We start from the raw sequence: 23583 nt of genomic DNA, 5'->3' as shown, positions 1-23583 counted from the left end.
AGCCGTTTTGACCCTCAAACGGGCTGCTGAAATTTACGGAGCGTAAAATAGTCGCGATGCGTTTTTTCGAGTGTTTGTTGTTGTTGCTGTTGTTGTTGTGTTCTACATCAATCTCGACGCACTTTCGTTCGAGAAAAAAAATGCCAACAAATCTTGTGGGTCCCACGCCATCCACTCGAATTGTCGGAACGAAAGGACATATGGAATCGCGAGTCATGTACTAACGGGTGTGATCATACCAGCACTAATGCACCGGATCCCATCAGAACTCCGCAGTTAAGCGTGCTTGGGCGAGAGTAGTACCAGGAAGGGTGACCTCACGGGAAGTCCTCGTGTTGCACCCCTTTTTTATTTTGTTTTTGGATCTAAAACGATTCTAGCTTTGGAAAACCCATAACTTGAAAACCCATAACTTTTGAACCGTGAGGAACTACGCCGCCCACAGCACCATTTCGGAAAGGCCCAGAAACCATCAAGGGCGGTTAAAGGACGTCACGATTTTTCGGCCCCAAATTCAGCCGTTTTGACCCTCAAACGGGCTGCTGAAATTTACGGAGCGTAAAATAGTCGCGATGCGTTTTTTCGAGTGTTTGTTGTTGTTGTTGTTGTTGTTGTGTTCTACATCAATCTCGACGCACTTTCGTTCGAGAAAAAAAAATGCCAACAAATCTTGTGGGTCCCACGCCATCCACTCGAATTGTCGGAACGAAAGGACATATGGAATCGCGAGTCATGTACTAACTGGTGCGATCATACCAGCACTAATGCACCGGATCCCATCAGAACTCCGCAGTTAAGCGTGCTTGGGCGAGAGTAGTACCAGGAAGGGTGACCTCACGGGAAGTCCTCGTGTTGCACCCCTTTTTTATTTTGTTTTTGGATCTAAAACGATTCTAGCTTTGGAAAACCCATAACTTGAAAACCCATAACTTTTGAACCGTGAGGAACTACGCCGCCCACAGCACCATTTCGGAAAGGCCCAGAAACCATCAAGGGCGGTTAAAGGACGTCACGATTTTTCGGCCCCAAATTCAGCCGTTTTGACCCTCAAACGGGCTGCTGAAATTTACGGAGCGTAAAATAGTCGCGATGCGTTTTTTCGAGTGTTTGTTGTTGTTGTTGTTGTTGTTGTTGTGTTCTACATCAATCTCGACGCACTTTCGTTCGAGAAAAAAAAATGCCAACAAATCTTGTGGGTCCCACGCCATCCACTCGAATTGTCGGAACGAAAGGACATATGGAATCGCGAGTCATGTACTAACGGGTGCGATCATACCAGCACTAATGCACCGGATCCCATCAGAACTCCGCAGTTAAGCGTGCTTGGGCGAGAATAGTACTAGGATGGGTGACCTCCCGGGAAGTCCTCGTGTTGCACCCCTTTTTTATTTTGTTTTTGGATCTAAAACGATTCTAGCTTTGGAAAACCCATAACTTTTGAATCGTGAGGAACTACGCCACCCACAGACCATTTCGGAAAGGCCCAGAAACCATCAAGGGCGGTTAAACCCTCAAACGGGCTTCTGAAATTTACGGAGCGTAAAATAGTCGAGATGCGTTTTTTCGAGTGTTTGTTGTTGTTGCTGTTGTTGTTGTGTTCTACATCAATCTCGACGCACTTTCGTTCGAGAAAAAAAATGCCAACAAATCTTGTGGGTCCCACGCCATCCACTCGAATTGTCGGAACGAAAGGACATATGGAATTGCGAGTCATGTATTAACGGGTGTGATCATACCAGCACTAATGCACCGGATCCCATCAGAACTCCGCAGTTAAGCGTGCTTGGGCGAGAGTAGTACCAGGAAGGGTGACCTCACGGGAAGTCCTCGTGTTGCACCCCTTTTTTATTTTGTTTTTGGATCTAAAACGATTCTAGCTTTGGAAAACCCATAACTTGAAAACCCATAACTTTTGAACCGTGAGGAACTACGCCGCCCACAGCACCATTTCGGAAAGGCCCAGAAACCATCAAGGGCGGTTAAAGGACGTCACGATTTTTCGGCCCCAAATTCAGCCGTTTTGACCCTCAAACGGGCTGCTGAAATTTACGGAGCGTAAAATAGTCGCGATGCGTTTTTTCGAGTGTTTGTTGTTGTTGTTGTTGTTGTTGTGTTCTACATCAATCTCGACGCACTTTCGTTCGAGAAAAAAAAATGCCAACAAATCTTGTGGGTCCCACGCCATCCACTCGAATTGTCGGAACGAAAGGACATATGGAATCGCGAGTCATGTACTAACTGGTGCGATCATACCAGCACTAATGCACCGGATCCCATCAGAACTCCGCAGTTAAGCGTGCTTGGGCGAGAGTAGTACCAGGAAGGGTGACCTCACGGGAAGTCCTCGTGTTGCACCCCTTTTTTATTTTGTTTTTGGATCTAAAACGATTCTAGCTTTGGAAAACCCATAACTTGAAAACCCATAACTTTTGAACCGTGAGGAACTACGCCGCCCACAGCACCATTTCGGAAAGGCCCAGAAACCATCAAGGGCGGTTAAAGGACGTCACGATTTTTCGGCCCCAAATTCAGCCGTTTTGACCCTCAAACGGGCTGCTGAAATTTACGGAGCGTAAAATAGTCGCGATGCGTTTTTTCGAGTGTTTGTTGTTGTTGTTGTTGTTGTTGTTGTGTTCTACATCAATCTCGACGCACTTTCGTTCGAAAAAAAAAATGCCAACAAATCTTGTGGGTCCCACGCCATCCACTCGAATTGTCGGAACGAAAGGACATATGGAATCGCGAGTCATGTACTAACGGGTGCGATCATACCAGCACTAATGCACCGGATCCCATCAGAACTCCGCAGTTAAGCGTGCTTGGGCGAGAGTAGTACTAGGATGGGTGACCTCCCGGGAAGTCCTCGTGTTGCACCCCTTTTTTATTTTGTTTTTGGATCTAAAACGATTCTAGCTTTGGAAAACCCATAACTTTTGAATCGTGAGGAACTACGCCGCCCACAGACCATTTCGGAAAGGCCCAGAAACCATCAAGGGCGGTTAAAGGACGTCGCGATTTTTCGGCACCAATTTCAGCCGTTTTGACCCTCAAACGGGCTTCTGAAATTTACGGAGCGTAAAATAGTCGCGATGCGTTTTTTCGAGTGTTTGTTGTTGTTGTTGTTGTTGTTGTGTTCTACATCAATCTCGACGCACTTTCGTTCGAGAAAAAAAATGCCAACAAATCTTGTGGGTCCCACGCCATCCACTCGAATTGTCGGAACGAAAGGACATATGGAATCGCGAGTCATGTACTAACGGGTGCGATCATACCAGCACTAATGCACCGGATCCCATCAGAACTCCGCAGTTAAGCGTGCTTGGGCGAGAGTAGTACCAGGAAGGGTGACCTCACGGGAAGTCCTCGTGTTGCACCCCTTTTTTATTTTGTTTTTGGATCTAAAACGATTCTAGCTTTGGAAAACCCATAACTTGAAAACCCATAACTTTTGAACCGTGAGGAACTACGCCGCCCACAGCACCATTTCGGAAAGGCCCAGAAACCATCAAGGGCGGTTAAAGGACGTCACGATTTTTCGGCCCCAAATTCAGCCGTTTTGACCCTCAAACGGGCTGCTGAAATTTACGGAGCGTAAAATAGTCGCGATGCGTTTTTTCGAGTGTTTGTTGTTGTTGTTGTTGTTGTTGTGTTCTACATCAATCTCGACGCACTTTCGTTCGAGAAAAAAAAATGCCAACAAATCTTGTGGGTCCCACGCCATCCACTCGAATTGTCGGAACGAAAGGACATATGGAATCGCGAGTCATGTACTAACGGGTGCGATCATACCAGCACTAATGCACCGGATCCCATCAGAACTCCGCAGTTAAGCGTGCTTGGGCGAGAGTAGTACAGGAAGGGTGACCTCACGGGAAGTCCTCGTGTTGCACCCCTTTTTTATTTTGTTTTTGGATCTAAAACGATTCTAGCTTTGGAAAACCCATAACTTGAAAACCCATAACTTTTGAACCGTGAGGAACTACGCCGCCCACAGCACCATTTCGGAAAGGCCCAGAAACCATCAAGGGCGGTTAAAGGACGTCACGATTTTTCGGCCCCAAATTCAGCCGTTTTGACCCTCAAACGGGCTGCTGAAATTTACGGAGCGTAAAATAGTCGCGATGCGTTTTTTCGAGTGTTTGTTGTTGTTGTTGTTGTGTGTTGTGTTCTACATCAATCTCGACGCACTTTCGTTCGAGAAAAAAAAATGCCAACAAATCTTGTGGGTCCCACGCCATCCACTCGAATTGTCGGAACGAAAGGACATATGGAATCGCGAGTCATGTACTAACGGGTGCGATCATACCAGCACTAATGCACCGGATCCCATCAGAACTCCGCAGTTAAGCGTGCTTGGGCGAGAGTAGTACTAGGATGGGTGACCTCCCGGGAAGTCCTCGTGTTGCACCCCTTTTTTATTTTGTTTTTGGATCTAAAACGATTCTAGCTTTGGAAAACCCATAACTTTTGAATCGTGAGGAACTACGCCGCCCACAGCACCATTTCGGAAAGGCCCAGAAACCATCAAGGGCGGTTAAAGGACGTCGCGATTTTTCGGCACCAATTTCAGCCGTTTTGACCCTCAAACGGGCTTCTGAAATTTACGGAGCGTAAAATAGTCGCGATGCGTTTTTTCGAGTGTTTGTTGTTGTTGCTGTTGTTGTTGTGTTCTACATCAATCTCGACGCACTTTCGTTCGAGAAAAAAAATGCCAACAAATCTTGTGGGTCCCACGCCATCCACTCGAATTGTCGGAACGAAAGGACATATGGAATCGCGAGTCATGTATTAACGGGTGTGATCATACCAGCACTAATGCACCGGATCCCATCAGAACTCCGCAGTTAAGCGTGCTTGGGCGAGAGTAGTACCAGGAGGGTGACCTCACGGGAAGTCCTCGTGTTGCACCCCTTTTTATTTTTGTTTTTGGATCTAAAACGATTCTAGCTTTGGAAAACCCATAACTTGAAAACCCATAACTTTTGAACCGTGAGGAACTACGCCGCCCACAGCACCATTTCGGAAAGGCCCAGAAACCATCAAGGGCGGTTAAAGGACGTCACGATTTTTCGGCCCCAAATTCAGCCGTTTTGACCCTCAAACGGGCTGCTGAAATTTACGGAGCGTAAAATAGTCGCGATGCGTTTTTTCGAGTGTTTGTTGTTGTTGTGTTGTTGTTGTGTTCTACATCAATCTCGACGCACTTTCGTTCGAGAAAAAAAATGCCAACAAATCTTGTGGGTCCCACGCCATCCACTCGAATTGTCGGAACGAAAGGACATATGGAATCGCGAGTCATGTACTAACGGGTGCGATCATACCAGCACTAATGCACCGGATCCCATCAGAACTCCGCAGTTAAGCGTGCTTGGGCGAGAGTAGTACCTAGGAAGGGTGACCTCACGGGAAGTCCTCGTGTTGCACCCCTTTTTTATTTTGTTTTTGGATCTAAAACGATTCTAGCTTTGGAAAACCCATAACTTGAAAACCCATAACTTTGAACCGTGAGGAACTACGCCGCCCACAGCACCATTTCGGAAAGGCCCAGAAACCATCAAGGGCGGTTAAAGGACGTCACGATTTTTCGGCCCCAAATTCAGCCGTTTTGACCCTCAAACGGGCTGCTGAAATTTACGGAGCGTAAAATAGTCGCGATGCGTTTTTTCGAGTGTTTGTTGTTGTTGTTGTTGTTGTTGTTGTGTTCTACATCAATCTCGACGCACTTTCGTTCGAGAAAAAAAAATGCCAACAAATCTTGTGGGTCCCACGCCATCCACTCGAATTGTCGGAACGAAAGGACATATGGAATCGCGAGTCATGTACTAACGGGTGCGATCATACCAGCACTAATGCACCGGATCCCATCAGAACTCCGCAGTAAGCGTGCTTGGGCGAGAGTAGTACTAGGATGGGTGACCTCCCGGGAAGTCCTCGTGTTGCACCCCTTTTTTATTTTGTTTTGGATCTAAAACGATTCTAGCTTTGGAAAACCATAACTTTTGAATCGTGAGGAACTACGCCGCCCACAGACCATTTCGGAAAGGCCCAGAAACCATCAAGGGCGGTTAAAGGACGTCGCGATTTTTCGGCACCAATTTCAGCCGTTTTGACCCTCAAACGGGCTTCTGAAATTTACGGAGCGTAAAATAGTCGCGATGCGTTTTTTCGAGTGTTTGTTGTTGTTGCTGTTGTTGTTGTGTTCTACATCAATCTCGACGCACTTTCGTTCGAGAAAAAAAATGCCAACAAATCTTGTGGGTCCCACGCCATCCACTCGAATTGTCGGAACGAAAGGACATATGGAATCGCGAGTCATGTACTAACGGGTGCGATCATACCAGCACTAATGCACCGGATCCCATCAGAACTCCGCAGTTAAGCGTGCTTGGGCGAGAGTAGTACTAGGATGGGTGACCTCCCGGGAAGTCCTCGTGTTGCACCCCTTTTTTATTTTGTTTTTGGATCTAAAACGATTCTAGCTTTGGAAACCCATAACTTGAAAACCCATAACTTTTGAACCGTGAGGAACTACGCCGCCCACAGCACCATTTCGGAAAGGCCCAGAAACCATCAAGGGCGGTTAAAGGACGTCACGATTTTTCGGCCCCAAATTCAGCCGTTTTGACCCTCAAACGGGCTGCTGAAATTTACGGAGCGTAAAATAGTCGCGATGCGTTTTTTCGAGTGTTTGTTGTTGTTGTTGTTGTTGTTGTGTTCTACATCAATCTCGACGCACTTTCGTTCGAGAAAAAAAATGCCAACAAATCTTGTGGGTCCCACGCCATCCACTCGAATTGTCGGAACGAAAGGACATATGGAATCGCGAGTCATGTACTAACGGGTGCGATCATACCAGCACTAATGCACCGGATCCCATCAGAACTCCGCAGTTAAGCGTGCTTGGGCGAGAGTAGTACTAGGATGGGTGACCTCACGGGAAGTCCTCGTGTTGCACCCCTTTTTTATTTTGTTTTTGGATCTAAAACGATTCTAGCTTTGGAAAACCCATAACTTGAAAACCCATAACTTTTGAACCGTGAGGAACTACGCCGCCCACAGCACCATTTCGGAAAGGCCCAGAAACCATCAAGGGCGGTTAAAGAGCGTCACGATTTTTCGGCCCCAAATTCAGCCGTTTTGACCCTCAAACGGGCTGCTGAAATTTACGGAGCGTAAAATAGTCGCGATGCGTTTTTTCGAGTGTTTGTTGTTGTTGTTGTTGTTGTTGTGTTCTACATCAATCTCGACGCACTTTCGTTCGAGAAAAAAAATGCCAACAAATCTTGTGGGTCCCACGCCATCCACTCGAATTGTCGGAACGAAAGGACATATGGAATCGCGAGTCATGTACTAACGGGTGCGATCATACCAGCACTAATGCACCGGATCCCATCAGAACTCCGCAGTTAAGCGTGCTTGGGCGAGAGTAGTACTAGGATGGGTGACCTCCCGGGAAGTCCTCGTGTTGCACCCTTTTTTATTTTGTTTTTGGATCTAAAACGATTCTAGCTTTGGAAAACCCATAACTTTTGAACTGTGAGGAACTACGCCGCCCACAGCACCATTTCGGAAAGGCCCAGAAACCATCAAGGGCGGTTAAAGGACGTCGCGATTTTTCGGCACCAATTTCAGCCGTTTTGACCCTCAAACGGGCTTCTGAAATTTACGGAGCGTAAAATAGTCGCGATGCGTTTTTTCGAGTGTTTGTTGTTGTTGCTGTTGTTGTTGTGTTCTACATCAATCTCGACGCACTTTCGTTCGAGAAAAAAAATGCCAACAAATCTTGTGGGTCCCACGCCATCCACTCGAATTGTCGGAACGAAAGGACATATGGAATCGCGAGTCATGTATTAACGGGTGTGATCATACCAGCACTAATGCACCGGATCCCATCAGAACTCCGCAGTTAAGCGTGCTTGGGCGAGAGTAGTACTAGGAATGGTGACCTCACGGGAAGTCCTCGTGTTGCACCCCTTTTATTTTGTTTTTGGATCTAAAACGATTCTAGCTTTGGAAAACCCATAACTTGAAAACCCATAACTTTTGAACCGTGAGGAACTACACCGCCCACAGCACCATTTCGGAAAGGCCCAGAAACCATCAAGGGCGGTTAAAGGGCGTCACGATTTTCCGGCCCCAAATTCAGCCGTTTTGACCCTCAAACGGGCTGCTGAAATTTACGGAGCGTAAAATAGTCGCGATGCGTTTTTCGAGTGTTTGTTGTTGTTGTTGTGTTGTGTTCTACATCAATCTCGACGCACTTTCGTTCGAGAAAAAAAAATGCCAACAAATCTTGTGGGTCCCACGCCATCCACTCGAATTGTCGGAACGAAAGGACATATGGAATCGCGAGTCATGTACTAACTGGTGCGATCATACCAGCACTAATGCACCGAATCCCATCAGAACTCCGCAGTTAAGTGTGCTTGGGCGAGAGTAGTACTAGGATGGGTGACCTCCCGGGAAGTCCTCGTGTTGCACCCCTTTTTTATTTTGTTTTTGGATCTAAAACGATTCTAGCTTTGGAAAACCATAACTTGAAAACCCATAACTTTTGAACCGTGAGGAACTACGCCGCCCACAGCACCATTTCGGAAAGGCCCAGAAACCATCAAGGGCGGTTAAAGGACGTCGCGATTTTTCGGCACCAATTTCAGCCGTTTTGACCCTCAAACCGGCTTCTGAAATTTACGGAGCGTAAAATAGTCGCGATGCGTTTTTTCGAGTGTTTGTTGTTGTTGCTGTTGTTGTTGTGTTCTACATCAATCTCGACGCACTTTCGTTCGAGAAAAAAAATGCCAACAAATCTTGTGGGTCCCACGCCATCCACTCGAATTGTAGGAACGAAAGGACATATGGAATAGCGAGTCATGTATTAACGGGTGTGATCATACCAGCACTAATGCACCGGATCCCATCAGAACTCCGCAGTCAAGCATGCTTGGGCGAGAGTAGTACTAGGATGGGTGACCTCACGGGAAGTCCTCGTGTTGCACCCCTTTTTTATTTTGTTTTTGGATCTAAAACGATTCTAGCTTTGGAAAACCCATAACTTGAAAACCCATAACTTTTGAACCGTGAGGAACTACGCCGCCCACAGCACCATTTCGGAAAGGCCCAGAAACCATCAAGGGCGGTTAAAGGACGTCACGATTTTTTGGCCCCAAATTCAGCCGTTTTGACCCTCAAACGGGCTGCTGAAATTTACGGAGCGTAAAATAGTCGCGATGCGTTTTTTCGAGTGTTTGTTGTTGTTGTTGTTGTTGTTGTTGTGTTCTACATCAATCTCGACGCACTTTCGTTCGAGAAAAAAAAATGCCAACAAATCTTGTGGGTCCCACGCCATCCACTCGAATTGTCGGAACGAAAGGACATATGGAATCGCGAGTCATGTAGTAACAGGTCGATCATACCAGCACTAATTGCACCGGATCCCATCAGAACTCCGCCAGTTAAAGCGTGCTTGGCCGTGAGAGTGAGTACTGGATGGGTGACCTCCCGGGAATCCTCGTGTTGCACCCTTTTTTATTTTGTTTTTGGATCTAAAACGATTCTAGCTTTGGAAAACCCATAACTTTTGAATCGTGAGGAACTACGCCACCCACAAACCATTTCGGAAAGGCCCAGAAACCATCAAGGGCGGTGTAGGAGATGGATTACATCCCTCCACAAGGCCCATCACATAACAGGCCCTAGCCCGACAAGGTCGATCAAGCTTAGTCGGCTTAGCGGCTAGAGACGTCAGCTCACCTCAGAGTACTTTAAGCCGGTCAGCTAAGCCGATCAGCTATACTCGGCTTGGATGAAACAGTACTAAGGCCCACATACTCGGCCTTTGGGCGACAAGGCCCAAAGGATAGGCGCGATTAGGGCACCACGCAGAAGGGCACTATAAGAGAGAAGGAGGAGGCAACGAAAAGAGGACTTTTGGGACAAATCACATACTAAGCGGCTAGATTTAGGGTTTCCTAATCATCTCTTTGATCTTGTCGTTTAAACCTCTGATCTTGTCTCCTTACCTTTGATCAGTCATGTAACCCACTGTGTTGATTCTAATAAAAACGTCTTTAGTCACCCCATTTTCTAAGTTATCATTCTAATCGACCGAATCCTGTACAAACAATTGGCGCCCACCGTGGGGCTGACTAAAGCAACGTTCTAGATCTACATGGCTCAAGACGACGCCGCCTTCGGCGCCCCAGGCGAGGAACCGACGCCTACGCCTGCGGCCGCGCCGCCCATCACCTCAGAATTCATGAGCTCCGTCATGGCTCGACTCGCCCGCCAAGACGAAGTCCAAAAGACAACCAACGACCAACTCGCTGCGTTGGTCGCGGCGCTCACAGCCCCTGAGGGACAAACGAGCCGTCCCCAGCTGACACGCCGCCGCCTCTTCAACACAAATCCTACGGCAGCCGGAGTCGACCATATCTCTGACGACTCGGAGCCTAACGAAGCCTTTCTCGCAGACGCTCCCCCAGCAGGCTCAGATCTCACGACAATACGCGAGCTCGCCGAGCTCAAACTCAGCCTTCAACAAATGGGAGAGAAGATCCACCATGTAACCAGCGCAGCTCCGCAAATAGAGAGCGTACTCGCCGCAACCTCGCGCACTCCTTTTACTCGCGCGCTAACTAGCGTCCAACTCGGAAAGATAGAAAAGCTGCGCCTACCTGAGTACAAGCCCGGCGGAGACCCGGTAGAACATATGACCGCTTTTAACATCGCGATGGCGCGAGCTCGTCTCCCCGACGACGAAAGGGACGCAGGTTACTGCCAGCTGTTCGTCGAGACTATTCACGAGCAAGCCCTGACTTGGTTCTCCCAGTTGGAGGAGAACTCAATCGGATGTTTCCGCGACCTATCAGCAGCTTTTCTCAAGACATACATCATGTTCACAAAGCGCAGCGCCACCGCGTCCAGCCTATGGAACCTCAATCAGAAAAAGGACCAGAGCTTGCGCGACTACATGGAGAAATTCAAAGCCGTAGTGTCGAAGATTGAGATCCCAGACGGAATCGCTATCGATGCATTGCGCAACACCTTGTGGGTCCACTCCAAGTTCCGAGAAGACCTGTACCAGAATCCAACCAAGTCGCCCCAAGACGCTATCGCACGCTCCGATAACTTCATCCGAATGGAGGAGGACACCAACGCAATCCTCAGCAAGATGAGCGCACCCAAGGCTCCAGCGGCTAAGAACGCAAATGCGCGACAAGAACCGCGCCAACACGCTCCAAACGACAAAAACGGTCCCAAGGATGGTTACATGTATGTCGTGAACGAGAATAACGCACCAATCTCCACTCTCGTAGTTCGCGGGGAGGGGTGGAACAAGTGGGTAAGAGAACTCGAGTCATCCGACCAAAAAGTCGATTCTGTTTGCACCACCCAACCCGCAGCTGGAGTCGGATCAGCAGCAGGACCTTCCCGGACCGTCGACCTCACCAAGCATTGCAAGTATCACGACGTCAAAGGACACGATACCTCAGAATGCAAATCTCTCTACGCGCATTACCTCTCGTCCCTTGCAAGCGGCGAGTTTAAGTTTGAGCCATTGAAAGCCAAACCAAAGAACGGTAAGAGCTGGAGCAAGAACAAAGAACGAAGGTCCCAGCGCAAAGCCACTGGCAGAGGTCGACAAAACGACGCTCCGCAACGAGACGACGAGGAAGAAACCCCAAGGGATAACGGCGGGGGAGACTCCTCAGCTGACGAAGAGCATCCGGCTAATCGCAGACGCATTGAGGTTATACTCTCTCAGCAATCCTTGTCGTCCGACGAAGATAATGACGATTCGCCTGTACCCGGAGACCTGAGAGACAGCCTTAAACGGCGGCTCGCACCGGAAAATGGAAGCGATACCACACGCAGAGATCTCCGGACGATGCTAGATGCACGAAAGTCTCGGCGCATCTCGACAAGCGTTGGCAACAACAACGAAGGGCCAGTCGGCGACCTCCGAGACAAACTCAATGCCGGAGTAAGCGATCTCCGCGTGAAGCTTAACAAGTCAAAATCAACAGACTTACGACGACAGTTGGAACGAGCTAACGGTCAACCTCAACTTCCACCTCCTGATACCAGCGTACCAAAAGACCTCCGCGCCTTACTGAACTCCAAGCGAGTCCAAACGGGACAGTCTTTAAACGTCATCATGGGGGGTTCCCCTAGCGGCGACTCAGTCCGTTCCGTGAAAGACTATCGTCGACAAGTCACGACGTCCCAGAAGTGGCCGAGTAAACCGTCGAGTCATCCTCCAATAACCTTCTCATCAGATGACGCTGAAGGTGTTCACGCGCCCCATAATGATCCCCTCCTCGTCGTCCTCGGAATTGGAGAGTATGATGTCACCAAGATCCTTATTGACACCGGGAGTTCCGTTGACCTCATCTTCCGAGGAACTCTGCAGAAGATGGGAGTCGACCTCGACGACATAAAAGCGTCCTCCAGAACGCTAACAGGATTTAACGGGTCATCCGAAACCATCTTGGGAAAGATCCGCCTCCCGGTGCGCGCATGCGGTGTTACTCGAACGGTCAAATTCGCCGTCGTTAGCACAAAAGCTCCGTATCACGCTATACTCGGTACTACTTGGTTACACTCGATGCAAGCTGTCCCTTCCACCTACCATCAGTGCATCAAGTTTCCCGGCGCGGACGGGAAGATAAAAACATTGCGTGGGGACCAAAAGGCCGCTAGGGACCTCCTAGTCGCCACGGTCAAACTCCAACGAGCGTCGCTACCCGTGAACTCAGTGTCCCCTCCAACCCCAAAAGTCTACTCCCAGGAAAACGAGGTTCTCGAGTTACCTATTGATGACGCCGACCAGAGCCGCACCGTGAGAGTTGGCGCATACCTCTCCGAAGAAATGCAGCAGTCAGTTCTGGATTTCCTCAGACAGAACGTATCCACGTTCGCTTGGTCCATGGCAGACATGAAAGGCATTGACCCGACTATAACGACGCACGAGCTAAATGTCGACCCAACTTTCAAACCTATCCGACAGAAGAGACGTAAGCTCGGCCCCGATAGGTCTAAGGCCGTGAACGAGGAAGTCGACAGGTTACTCGGTGCAGGTTCGATTGCCGAGGTCCGCTACCCCGAATGGTTGGCAAACCCAGTAGTCGTCAAAAAGAAAAACGGCAAGTGGCGCGTCTGCGTCGACTTCACCGACCTGAACAAAGCCTGCCCAAAGGATAGCTACCCTCTTCCCAACATCGACCGCTTAGTCGAGTCTACAGCTGGAAACGAGATGCTAACCTTCATGGATGCCTTCTCCGGTTACAACCAAATAATGATGCACCCGGATGACCGCGAGAAGACGGCCTTCATCACAGATAGGGGAACCTATTGCTACAAAGTCATGCCATTCGGCCTGAAGAACGCCGGAGCAACCTACCAAAGGCTTGTGAACAAAATGTTCGCAGATAAGCTGGGTACCACCATGGAAGTGTACATCGACGATATGCTGGTTAAGTCGCTCCATGCCACCGATCACCTCCGCCATCTACAAGAATGCTTCGAAACTCTCAACAAGTATGGCATGAAGCTAAACCCAGCAAAGTGCACGTTCGGGGTCTCTTCTGGCGAGTTCCTTGGTTACATTGTCACACAGCGAGGAATCGAGGCGAACCCAAAGCAAATATCTGCGGTTCTAAACCTCCCGAGTCCGAAGAACAGCAGAGAAGTGCAGCGGCTCACGGGCAGGATAGCCGCTCTAAATCGATTCATCTCCAGATCCACCGACAAGTGCCTGCCATTCTATGATCTCCTGCGAGGAAATAAAAAGTTCATTTGGGATGAGAAGTGCGAGGAAGCGTTCACTCAACTCAAACAGTACCTGACCACGCCCCCAGTACTCGCTAAGCCAGACGTCGGTGATGTTCTATCTCTCTATGTCGCAGTATCACAGGCTGCAGTCAGCAGCGTTCTGATAAAAGAAGACCGCGGCGAGCAAAAGCCCATCTTCTATACGAGCCGACGCATGACAGCACCAGAGACGCGTTACCCAACTCTAGAAAAGATGGCTTTAGCAGTCGTTGAAGCAGCGCGAAAACTACGACCATATTTCCAGTCGCACTCCGTGGAAGTACTGACTGATCAGCCTCTCCGGACAATACTCCAGAACACTAACAGATCTGGCAGACTCACAAAGTGGGCTATCGAACTCGGCGAGCTCGATATCATCTACAAGAACCGCACGGCAGCGAAATCCCAGGTCCTAGCCGACTTCTTGGTCGAACTGGCCCCGGAATTAGAGCAAGATCTCACATCCCCAAGCTCAAACTGGACACTGCACGTCGACGGATCGTCGACCAACAAGGGGGCAGGCGCCGGAGTCCAATTGCAGTCCCCGACCGGTGAGCTAATCAGACAATCTTTCAGCTTTGGCTTCCCCGCGTCAAACAACGAGGCAGAATATGAATCTCTGATTGCAGGACTCCGCTTAGCAAAAGCCGTCAAAGCTAAACGACTAAGCGCTTATTGCGACTCCCAGTTAGTCGCCAGTCAGTTCAGTGGCGACTACGACGCCCGCAACGATCGAATGGACGCCTATCTCAAAATAGTGCAAAGCCTGGCAGCAGAGTTCGAATTCTTCGAACTCATCAAAGTTCCGAGAGGAGAGAACGTCTGCGCCGATGCCCTCGCCGCCCTTGGCAGCAAGCTTCGTGATCAAGTGAAAAGAACCATCCCGATACATCGTATCGAGAAACCAAGCATCGACGTCCTAACCGATCAAACCCTCATCGCCCAAGTCATTGAACCCGCCACTCCAGACGACGATGGGTTTGGCCCTGACTGGAGAACTGAATTCATCAACTACCTCTCGAAAGGGGAACTCCCAGCAGAAAAATGGGCAGCTCGCCGGCTAAAAACCCGCAGCGCCCATTACGTTGTTCTCGACAATGAACTGCATAGATGGACTGCGAGTAAGGTGCTCTTAAAATGCATCCATGGCGACGAGACAGCAAGGGTTATGGCGGAAACGCATGAAGGCGCCGGTGGAAATCATTCGGGCGGACGTGCGTTAGCAATAAAAGTAAGGAGTTTAGGTTTCTTCTGGCCAACAATGAACGCCGATTGTGAGTCTTATGCGAGAAGCTGCGACAAGTGCCAACGGCACGCACCCAGCATCCATTGTCCAACCGAACTGTTGCGAACAACCACCGCTCCCTACCCGTTCATGCGATGGGCGATGGACATCATAGGACCACTCCCTTGTTCCCGCCAAAGACGCTTCATCCTCGTCCTCACCGACTACTTCACCAAATGGATCGAAGCTGAAGCATACGCTCAAGTCACAGACAAAGAAGTCCGCGGCTTCGTCTGGAAAAACATTATTTGCCGCCACGGACTGCCCTACGAGATCGTCACCGACAACGGGTCACAGTTCATGTCAGGCAACTTTAAGGAATTCTGTAGCAAGTGGAACATTCGACTAAGCCCGTCCACTCCACGTTACCCGCAAGGTAATGGCCAAGCCGAATCCTCCAACAAACTCATCATCGATGGCATTAAAAAGCGTCTGGACCTCAAAAAAGGTCACTGGGCTGACGAACTCGACGGAGTCCTATGGAGCCATCGCACGACTCCACGAGGATCGACTAAATCGACACCCTTCTCTCTCGCTTACGGTGTTGAAGCCATGGCTCCTGCTGAAGTTAACGTTTCAAGCCTCCGACGTTCCAAAATGCCTCAATACGTCGAGCTAAACAAGGAGATGCTACTCGACGCCCTCGATGAGATAGAAGAACGGAGAGATCAAGCCCTGCTGCGCATCCAGAATTACCAACATCAGATTGAGAGCTACTATAACAAAAAGGTCCGGGCCCGACCTCTAGAACTCGGTGATCTCGTCATGCGCAAAGTGTTTGAAAACACCAAAGAGCTTAACGCCGGTAAACTCGGCGCCAGGTGGGAAGGACCATACAAAATCATCAAAGTTGTTAAACCTGGCGTATACCGGCTCCAAACCTCGCGCGGAGAAGAAGTCCCGCGATCATGGAACTCAATGCATCTACGACGTTTCTACTCGTAGAAGTATCTTAGTAAAAAAAAAAAAAAAAAAAAAAAAAATAATATATATATATATATATATATAACCGAGTAGATGCACCCCGTGGTCACTTCTACTCGACCGAGTAAATGCGCCACTTACGGCCACTTTTACTCGGGAGAAAAACGAACTACGAATGGCTTGATCCTCAACCGAGGTACGTAGGCAGCCTTAACAGGTCCAGCTGTAACAAAAAAAAACAGAGTAGATGCACCCCCATAGTCACTTCTACTCGACCGAGTAAATGCGCCACTCACAGTCACTTTTACTCGGGAAAAACGAACTACGAATGGCTTGATCCTCAACCGAGGTACGTAGGCAGCCTTAACAGGTCCAGCTGTAACAAAAACAAAGTCAAAACCTTACCTAGGTCTCAATTGAATAAACAATGACTTTCACATCGTGGTTCCCGTGCCTCCAGCAGAGGATACGCGGACACTCACACTCCTTTGCTCGCAGCTATGTCCTGATCAGACACTTGGCTCCAGGACCTTAACAGTCACGGTTCACCTATGCCTAAGCATTGAACCGACTAAACAGAGTGAATCTTTGCCTTTTCTCGACTAAAATGTAACGGCCTAGCTACCCGATTGCTTAATTGTCACTGAGGAAACGGACAGAAGGACCTTTCACTCTTATACTCAATTCTTTGTTATCGACTTTTGGACAACTCCAAAACGAAACATGATGACAGCCGAGTAAAACCAATTACCGGTTCATCACTTGTCTATTTGCAAAAATTAAGAATATGAAAATCTGATGTTTCAAAACACAACAGATAAGTGAAATCGCTTAAGGGTTGCAAATACTGACAAGAAACACAAAGTAGAAAGAGTTTTAAAGTACAACAACAAGGTCTATCAAGACCACCGATGAAAGCATCCTAAATATAACATACAACAAGATCAGACGACAACGTCTTGGTCATCCCTACTCGGGTCAAGCGCTTCGATCGTTTCTTCTTCAACGACTTGATCGCCAAGGCCTTCAACCTGAGCAGAAGGGTCTGGAACTGGCAGGTTCGGGACCATCTCTTCAACAAGCGCCGGCGATGACCCGTTCTCCTCCACGCCCACTCCGTCCTCTTCCCGCTCCTCAGATGAAGAAACCAAGACCGGATCTTCAGCGGCTACATCCCCCGTATCCGTTTGAATCGCTTCCCGGTCTCCTCGGGATCGCTCCCGTCGGGGCGCTCTTCGATGGTAGTTCCTTCGGGAACGACGATACGCTCCGACAAAGCAGAAGTAATGTCTACCATCGGCTCATCGACTGGATCTTCAGTCGCCTCGCGGGAAGTGATCAACTGGGAGGCTGATTCGTGGCCAATCAGACCAACATTTGATCCATACGGGTCGAGTACCCCCATGAGCTCTTCATTCACAAATCGAGAAGGGAGGCTGAGAGGAGAGAGAGCATAATCATCCTCAGAGAACGGCTCGAGGTAAAGATTGGCGACTTCAGCCTCATACATCTTCTCCTGCTCCGAGAAGATGTTGATCATACTCGGCGGAATCGCGATCCCGCTATCTTTAATCATCTCAAGGCATTTTTTGGTTCCTGAAGCCTGCCCATATAAGTTCTTGGCCTTCTCTCGCGCGATAAGGCGATCCAGATAGCCCTTCATCTTACCGATACAGCGAGTAGACTTGTCCGCCATAGCCGTTTGGACCTTGATCCTCTCGCGGGTAACCTCCTGAACCCTGGAATCCCTCAGGCGTTGCCTCTCTTTGACCAGCGTTCCGACGACAGCGTCCCTCTCTCCCTCGAGCTCAGCCTTCTCCTTCTCAAGGGAAGCGACCAATCGCTCTAAGCGAGTTTTCTCGCGGAGAGCGTCCTTCTTCGCAAGACGGTCAGACTTCAGCTTGTCTTCCAACTCCTCGAACTTAACTCGGAGGACCTCTTTCTCTTTGGCCGCTTTGTCGCTGGCCTTTTTGTTCTCGGCGCGTAACCTCTCGATCACGCCCAATCTGGTCCGTGCGAGTTTATCCGAGGCGCCCAGCTGGACCATCGTCTGCTTCAAAGTGCTGTCGTACTTCTCCACGAGATAATTCATGCTCCCGTCACTCTGCGTGAAGCAAAAAAGACTTAGAAAAATTTTTAAGAAAGAGAAAGGGAAATAAGGGGAAAACGAGTTTACCCGTCTGCCCGCCATAGCCGCGTCAATGTACTCCTTTTTGAAGTATAAGTCGTCGACCGGCGGCAACTCTTTGGTCCCGCCACGAATCTGACGAGTCAGTTCAGCACACGGAAGTGGATTCAGAACCAACGGAGTCGCCTCGTCGTAAAGGAATTCTACGCGATCCGGGAAGCGAACTCCTCCTCCCGCCTTCCGCGGAAGCGAACCTCCGCTTCCCGCACCAGTCTCCCTCGCAGAAGACGAAGGGGCTCCCTTACTCGACGGAGATTCATCCCGTGAGCCATCTCCGACTTCGGTAGCTGGTTCCCCACTTCTAGAAGGAATCTCGGGAGCAGAAGTCCCATCGCCTTCCGCTGTCTTCTTCTTCAGTTTCTTCTTGGGACGCTCCTCAGGCGATCCCCGAGTAGAATCGGCTGGATCGTTTCTTTCCGCACCATCATTCCCTGCGGCAGTTGGAGTCTCCATAGCCCCAACAGAAGTCTCTTCACGAGACCTTTTCTTGCTCTCCTTTTTCTTCTTCTTCTTAGCCGCGACTTCAGAGACATCGGCAGAAGGTGGTGCCTCTTCCAAAGGGACACTCCTGTTCTTGGCCTTGGCCCTATTGGCCTTCTTCTTTGGGGAACTCTGAGCTGGCGGCTCAGAGTTCACATCTCCATCTGTGGGAACAGGCCTGACTTCTGAGGCACCGGCAGAAGACGATTTCGTCGAGAGCATTTGAAGCTTCCCTTTCAACAGGGCACTTAAGTCGGGAACTCCCTCCATCTTTCTAGCTTGGTTAAGGAGTTTTTGTTGCTTCCGAGTAAATAGGGAGAGACGTGATTTGCGGAGACCGAGTACACAAGGAAGTCTCGATTCCCAATCAACTATACAAGAAAGAGAAATCAGACACGGAGACTATGAAAAAGGTTCAAGAGCATCTCTCTAGGGTAAACGGCAACTTTACCTCTGGCGATCCTAGCTTGTTGCCGACGTATCCACTCCCGACTAAGATCCGGCCACCTGAGATGACTATGCGTCGCGATCAGTTGAGCAGTTTCGAAGAATTTCTCTGGATAGGCAATTGTATTGGGATGACGAACTGCAAAAGAAAAAGGGAACATCAGAACCATCGACCAGAATACGAGTAAACAGACAAATTTCTACCAAGTTGCTGATTCCATAAAACGCGATAATCGTCCCCCGGCGGCTCCTCGAAGGCATGCTCGTCGGACTTAATGAAGAAGTATGCGCGTTGCCAATCCTGCGTCTTGTTGGGATGACCAGTCAAAACGTTGTAACTCGCTCTCATCTTTACCGAGAAGATCCCGTTAGGCTCCGCCTTCGTGAAAGTCAGCTCCTCAAACACCCTCACGCTCATCGAAACATCCATCTCCGCTGCCATAACCATCAACATGACGGCTATGCGCAGCGACCCGTTCAGCAGCTGAGAAATGGCGATATCCCGACGAAATGCGTAAGACGTGATCAGTCTGGGGATTGGGAACCAGAGCTTCGTCTGATCCTTGAAGGAAGATTCATATATGCACTGGTAACCAACCGGTGGCGACCACGGCCGCTGATCGATTGACGGAATGAGGAAGGTGACTCCAGCGCCACCACTCTCTCTTAGCAATCTCTTCACGGTCTCGTTGGAAGAACAGGAACTGAAAACGTTTCCCCACGATTGAACTCGCGGGTCGCGTAACGCTTCGGGAGGCAGCGAAGGTAGTTCTTCGAAAATCCCACCAGGGTGATATATCACAGGACGACAGTCTACTTCGTAGAACGGAACACTTCTCGGAGCAGGGAGACGGCCTGACTGGTCGATACGACCCCTCCGACGAGCCCGTCTCCTAGGTCTTACGACAAGGCTAGGCGCTTCAGAACCACTCGCCTCTCTATCCTCGCCCTCAACGTTTTCTTCGATTTCTTCGCGAAACTGTCTATGGGCATCAGCGACCAGAAGGCGCTGGGAAAGGCTCATGTTCTCCGTATCCCGCAGAGCATCACGATGGATTATGTCGAAATCCTCCAACGGACCCCCGTCCGCATCCCTAGCCGGGCTTGGCGAAGTAGCTATATCTTTCCCTTTTTCCTCGCGCGATAGCCGATTCCCTGAAGCCATATCTCTTCTACTCGGGGGGACGACTAAACCAGCTAGATCGCTAGCAAAAAACCCTATGCTACGGAAGTCTTATCTAGAGAGAGAAAATAAAAGTAGAGAGAAGGGAGAGAAAGTGGAATACCTGAGCTTGCAGAGAAGAATGACGAAAGCAAAGGAGAGACGCCTATTTATAGCAAAAACGAGGCGCATCCTTCGAAGCGTCATCATTAGGTCTACAAAGGCCTAAATGGGCTTCAAAGGCCGCCTAAATGCCCAAAAACCTACTCGCGACGGTTCGGTTTCTCGCCAAAACCGGTTTTCAATCAAGAAACCGGACCGAAATTAATCTCCGGTTCTAGCCCGAACCAATTCGACAGAGTTAACCATCCAAAGACCGCCTGGACTCCTAATCCGAGAAGTTTACCTCCCGAGTAAAACACAACGCATCGTGAGAAGACGTAACGCGGAGCGACTAGACGCGGCACGTGACTAAAACCATACACCAGTAAAACGAGCTGTCGTCGGCATTAGGCCCTGTTATATGAACGAACCTGACCCACAAATTCACTGAGACCGACAAGCCGCTCACAAGTGAACTGGGGGGGGACTTATTGTAGGAGATGGATTACATCCCTCCACAAGGCCCATCACATAACAGGCCCTAGCCCGACAAGGTCGATCAAGCTTAGTCGGCTTAGCGGCTAGAGACGTCAGCTCGACCTCAGAGTACTTTAAGCCGGTCAGCTAAGCCGATCAGCTATACTCGGCTTGGATGAAACAGTACTAAGGCCCACATACTCGGCCTTTGGGCGACAAGGCCCAAAGGATAGGCGCGATTAGGGCACCACGCAGAAGGGCACTATAAGAGAGAAGGAGGAGGCAACGAAAAGAGGACTTTTGGGACAAATCACATACTAAGCGGCTAGATTTAGGGTTTCCTAATCATCTCTTTGATCTTGTCGTTTAAACCTCTGATCTTGTCTCCTTACCTTTGATCAGTCTTGTAACCCACTGTGTTGATTCTAATAAAAACGTCTTTAGTCACCCCATTTTCTAAGTTATCATTCTAATCGACCGAATCCTGTACAAACAGGCGGTTAAAGGACGTAGCGATTTTTCGGCACCAATTTCAGCCGTTTTGACCCTCAAACGGGCTTCTGAAATTTACAGAGCGTAAAATAGTCGCGATGCGTTTTTTCGAGTGTTTGTTGTTGTTGTTGTTGTTGTTGTGTTCTACATCAATCTCGACGCACTTTCGTTCGAGAAAAAAAATGCCAACAAATCTTGTGGGTCCCACGCCATCCACTCGAATTGTCGGAACGAAAGGACATATGGAATTGCGAGTCATGTATTAACGGGTGTGATCATACCAGCACTAATGCACCGGATCCCATCAGAACTCCGCAGTTAAGCGTGCTTGGGCGAGAGTAGTACCAGGAAGGGTGACCTCACGGGAAGTCCTCGTGTTGCACCCCTTTTTTATTTTGTTTTTGGATCTAAAACGATTCTAGCTTTGGAAAACCCATAACTTGAAAACCCATAACTTTTGAACCGTGAGGAACTACGCCGCCCACAGCACCATTTCGGAAAGGCCCAGAAACCATCAAGGGCGGTTAAAGGACGTCACGATTTTTCGGACCCAAATTCAGCCGTTTTGACCCTCAAACGGGCTGCTGAAATTTACGGAGCGTAAAATAGTCGCGATGCGTTTTTTCGAGTGTTTGTTGTTGTTGTTGTTGTTGTTGTTGTGTTCTACATCAATCTCGACGCACTTTCGTTCGAGAAAAAAAAATGCCAACAAATCTTGTGGGTCCCACGCCATCCACTCGAATTGTCGGAACGAAAGGACATATGGAATCGCGAGTCATGTACTAACTGGTGCGATCATACCAGCACTAATGCACCGGATCCCATCAGAACTCCGCAGTTAAGCGTGCTTGGGCGAGAGTAGTACTAGGATGGGTGACCTCCCGGGAAGTCCTCGTGTTGCACCCCTTTTTTATTTTGTTTTTGGATCTAAAACGATTCTAGCTTTGGAAAATCCATAACTTTTGAACCGTGAGGAACTACGCCGCCCACAGCACCATTTCGGAAAGGCCCAGAAACCATCAAGGGCGGTTAAAGGACGTCGCGATTTTTCGGCACCAATTTCAGCCGTTTTGACCCTCAAACGGGCTTCTGAAATTTACGGAGCGTAAAATAGTCGCGATGCGTTTTTTCGAGTGTTTGTTGTTGTTGTTGTTGTTGTTGTGTTCTACATCAATCTCGACGCACTTTCGTTCGAGAAAAAAAATGCCAACAAATCTTGTGGGTCCCACGCCATCCACTCGAATTGTCGGAACGAAAGGACATATGGAATCGCGAGTCATGTACTAACGGGTGCGATCATACCAGCACTAATGCACCGGATCCCATCAGAACTCCGCAGTTAAGCGTGCTTGGGCGAGAGTAGTACTAGGATGGGTGACCTCCCGGGAAGTCCTCGTGTTGCACCCCTTTTTTATTTTGTTTTTGGATCTAAAACGATTCTAGCTTTGGAAAACCCATAACTTTTGAACCGTGAGGAACTACGCCGCCCACAGACCATTTCGGAAAGGCCCAGAAACCATCAAGGGCGGTTAAAGGACGTCGCGATTTTTCGGCCCAATTCAGCCGTTTTGACCCTCAAACGGGCTGCTGAAATTTACGGAGCGTAAAATAGTCGCGATGCGTTTTTTCGAGTGTTTGTTGTTGTTGCTGTTGTTGTTGTGTTCTACATCAATCTCGACGCACTTTCGTTCGAGAAAAAAAATGCCAACAAATCTTGTGGGTCCCACGCCATCCACTCGAATTGTCGGAACGAAAGGACATATGGAATCGCGAGTCATGTACTAACGGGTGTGATCATACCAGCACTAATGCACCGGATCCCATCAGAACTCCGCAGTTAAGCGTGCTTGGGCGAGAGTAGTACTAGGATGGGTGACCTCACGGGAAGTCCTCGTGTTGCACCCCTTTTTTATTTTGTTTTTGGATCTAAAACGATTCTAGCTTTGGAAAACCCATAACTTGAAAACCCATAACTTTTGAACCGTGAGGAACTACGCCGCCCACAGCACCATTTCGGAAAGGCCCAGAAACCATCAAGGGCGGTTAAAGGACGTCACGATTTTTCGGCCCCAAATTCAGCCGTTTTGACCCTCAAACGGGCTGCTGAAATTTACGGAGCGTAAAATAGTCGCGATGCGTTTTTTCGAGTGTTTGTTGTTGTTTTGTTGTTGTGTTCTACATCAATCTCGACGCACTTTCGTTCGAGAAAAAAAA

The 23583-nt window shown here is 49.1% G+C and overlaps 2 protein-coding genes and 22 non-coding genes across 24 annotated transcripts; 22 read left to right on the top strand and 2 right to left on the bottom strand.

The window, feature by feature from the left end:
- Window positions 1–225: 225 nt before the first annotated feature.
- LOC117130259 lies at window positions 226–344 on the top strand. The gene has a single exon (XR_004453696.1). It is a non-coding gene; the product is annotated as a 5S ribosomal RNA (ribosomal RNA).
- A 398-nt stretch (window positions 345–742) lies between these two features.
- On the top strand, window positions 743–861 carry LOC117130268. The gene has a single exon (XR_004453705.1). It is a non-coding gene; the product is annotated as a 5S ribosomal RNA (ribosomal RNA).
- A 401-nt stretch (window positions 862–1262) lies between these two features.
- On the top strand, window positions 1263–1381 carry LOC117130327. Its single transcript, XR_004453762.1, has one exon. It is a non-coding gene; the product is annotated as a 5S ribosomal RNA (ribosomal RNA).
- Window positions 1382–1722: 341 nt separating this feature from the next.
- Window positions 1723–1841, top strand: LOC117130258. The gene has a single exon (XR_004453695.1). It is a non-coding gene; the product is annotated as a 5S ribosomal RNA (ribosomal RNA).
- A 398-nt stretch (window positions 1842–2239) lies between these two features.
- Window positions 2240–2358, top strand: LOC117130266. The gene has a single exon (XR_004453703.1). It is a non-coding gene; the product is annotated as a 5S ribosomal RNA (ribosomal RNA).
- A 400-nt stretch (window positions 2359–2758) lies between these two features.
- Window positions 2759–2877, top strand: LOC117130308. The gene has a single exon (XR_004453743.1). It is a non-coding gene; the product is annotated as a 5S ribosomal RNA (ribosomal RNA).
- A 381-nt stretch (window positions 2878–3258) lies between these two features.
- On the top strand, window positions 3259–3377 carry LOC117130345. Its single transcript, XR_004453780.1, has one exon. It is a non-coding gene; the product is annotated as a 5S ribosomal RNA (ribosomal RNA).
- Window positions 3378–3775: 398 nt separating this feature from the next.
- LOC117130292 lies at window positions 3776–3893 on the top strand. The gene has a single exon (XR_004453729.1). It is a non-coding gene; the product is annotated as a 5S ribosomal RNA (ribosomal RNA).
- Window positions 3894–4292: 399 nt separating this feature from the next.
- On the top strand, window positions 4293–4411 carry LOC117130307. The gene has a single exon (XR_004453742.1). It is a non-coding gene; the product is annotated as a 5S ribosomal RNA (ribosomal RNA).
- Window positions 4412–4793: 382 nt separating this feature from the next.
- LOC117130281 lies at window positions 4794–4911 on the top strand. The gene has a single exon (XR_004453718.1). It is a non-coding gene; the product is annotated as a 5S ribosomal RNA (ribosomal RNA).
- Window positions 4912–5307: 396 nt separating this feature from the next.
- LOC117130294 lies at window positions 5308–5427 on the top strand. The gene has a single exon (XR_004453731.1). It is a non-coding gene; the product is annotated as a 5S ribosomal RNA (ribosomal RNA).
- Window positions 5428–5827: 400 nt separating this feature from the next.
- On the top strand, window positions 5828–5945 carry LOC117130286. Its single transcript, XR_004453723.1, has one exon. It is a non-coding gene; the product is annotated as a 5S ribosomal RNA (ribosomal RNA).
- A 379-nt stretch (window positions 5946–6324) lies between these two features.
- On the top strand, window positions 6325–6443 carry LOC117130306. Its single transcript, XR_004453741.1, has one exon. It is a non-coding gene; the product is annotated as a 5S ribosomal RNA (ribosomal RNA).
- A 396-nt stretch (window positions 6444–6839) lies between these two features.
- On the top strand, window positions 6840–6958 carry LOC117130317. The gene has a single exon (XR_004453752.1). It is a non-coding gene; the product is annotated as a 5S ribosomal RNA (ribosomal RNA).
- Window positions 6959–7355: 397 nt separating this feature from the next.
- LOC117130314 lies at window positions 7356–7474 on the top strand. Its single transcript, XR_004453749.1, has one exon. It is a non-coding gene; the product is annotated as a 5S ribosomal RNA (ribosomal RNA).
- Window positions 7475–7855: 381 nt separating this feature from the next.
- LOC117130295 lies at window positions 7856–7974 on the top strand. Its single transcript, XR_004453732.1, has one exon. It is a non-coding gene; the product is annotated as a 5S ribosomal RNA (ribosomal RNA).
- A 391-nt stretch (window positions 7975–8365) lies between these two features.
- Window positions 8366–8484, top strand: LOC117130288. The gene has a single exon (XR_004453725.1). It is a non-coding gene; the product is annotated as a 5S ribosomal RNA (ribosomal RNA).
- Window positions 8485–8880: 396 nt separating this feature from the next.
- On the top strand, window positions 8881–8999 carry LOC117130285. Its single transcript, XR_004453722.1, has one exon. It is a non-coding gene; the product is annotated as a 5S ribosomal RNA (ribosomal RNA).
- Window positions 9000–17189: 8190 nt separating this feature from the next.
- Window positions 17190–18992, bottom strand: LOC117125676 (uncharacterized protein At3g60930, chloroplastic-like). The gene is made up of 2 exons (XM_033283236.1): window positions 18198–18992; window positions 17190–18125 (listed from the first exon to the last, which is right to left on the bottom strand). Exons 1-2 carry the CDS (start codon window positions 18957–18959, stop codon window positions 17190–17192), a joined length of 1698 nt encoding a protein of 565 aa, XP_033139127.1. The 5' UTR covers window positions 18960–18992.
- A 41-nt stretch (window positions 18993–19033) lies between these two features.
- Window positions 19034–21367, bottom strand: LOC103872227 (meiosis-specific protein ASY2-like). The gene is made up of 2 exons (XM_033283235.1): window positions 19341–21367; window positions 19034–19275 (listed from the first exon to the last, which is right to left on the bottom strand). Exons 1-2 carry the CDS (start codon window positions 20299–20301, stop codon window positions 19079–19081), a joined length of 1158 nt encoding a protein of 385 aa, XP_033139126.1. The 5' UTR covers window positions 20302–21367; the 3' UTR covers window positions 19034–19078.
- A 269-nt stretch (window positions 21368–21636) lies between these two features.
- Window positions 21637–21755, top strand: LOC117130257. The gene has a single exon (XR_004453694.1). It is a non-coding gene; the product is annotated as a 5S ribosomal RNA (ribosomal RNA).
- A 401-nt stretch (window positions 21756–22156) lies between these two features.
- On the top strand, window positions 22157–22275 carry LOC117130339. The gene has a single exon (XR_004453774.1). It is a non-coding gene; the product is annotated as a 5S ribosomal RNA (ribosomal RNA).
- Window positions 22276–22657: 382 nt separating this feature from the next.
- On the top strand, window positions 22658–22776 carry LOC117130305. Its single transcript, XR_004453740.1, has one exon. It is a non-coding gene; the product is annotated as a 5S ribosomal RNA (ribosomal RNA).
- A 379-nt stretch (window positions 22777–23155) lies between these two features.
- Window positions 23156–23274, top strand: LOC117130336. The gene has a single exon (XR_004453771.1). It is a non-coding gene; the product is annotated as a 5S ribosomal RNA (ribosomal RNA).
- Window positions 23275–23583: the final 309 nt, after the last annotated feature.

The sequence above is a fragment of the Brassica rapa genome, unplaced genomic scaffold (genome assembly GCF_000309985.2).
Source record: "Brassica rapa cultivar Chiifu-401-42 unplaced genomic scaffold, CAAS_Brap_v3.01 Scaffold0389, whole genome shotgun sequence".
NCBI lineage: Eukaryota > Viridiplantae > Streptophyta > Magnoliopsida > Brassicales > Brassicaceae > Brassica > Brassica rapa.
The sequence above is the reverse complement of the archived record's forward strand: the minus strand, read 5'-3'. Positions and strand labels throughout refer to the sequence as shown.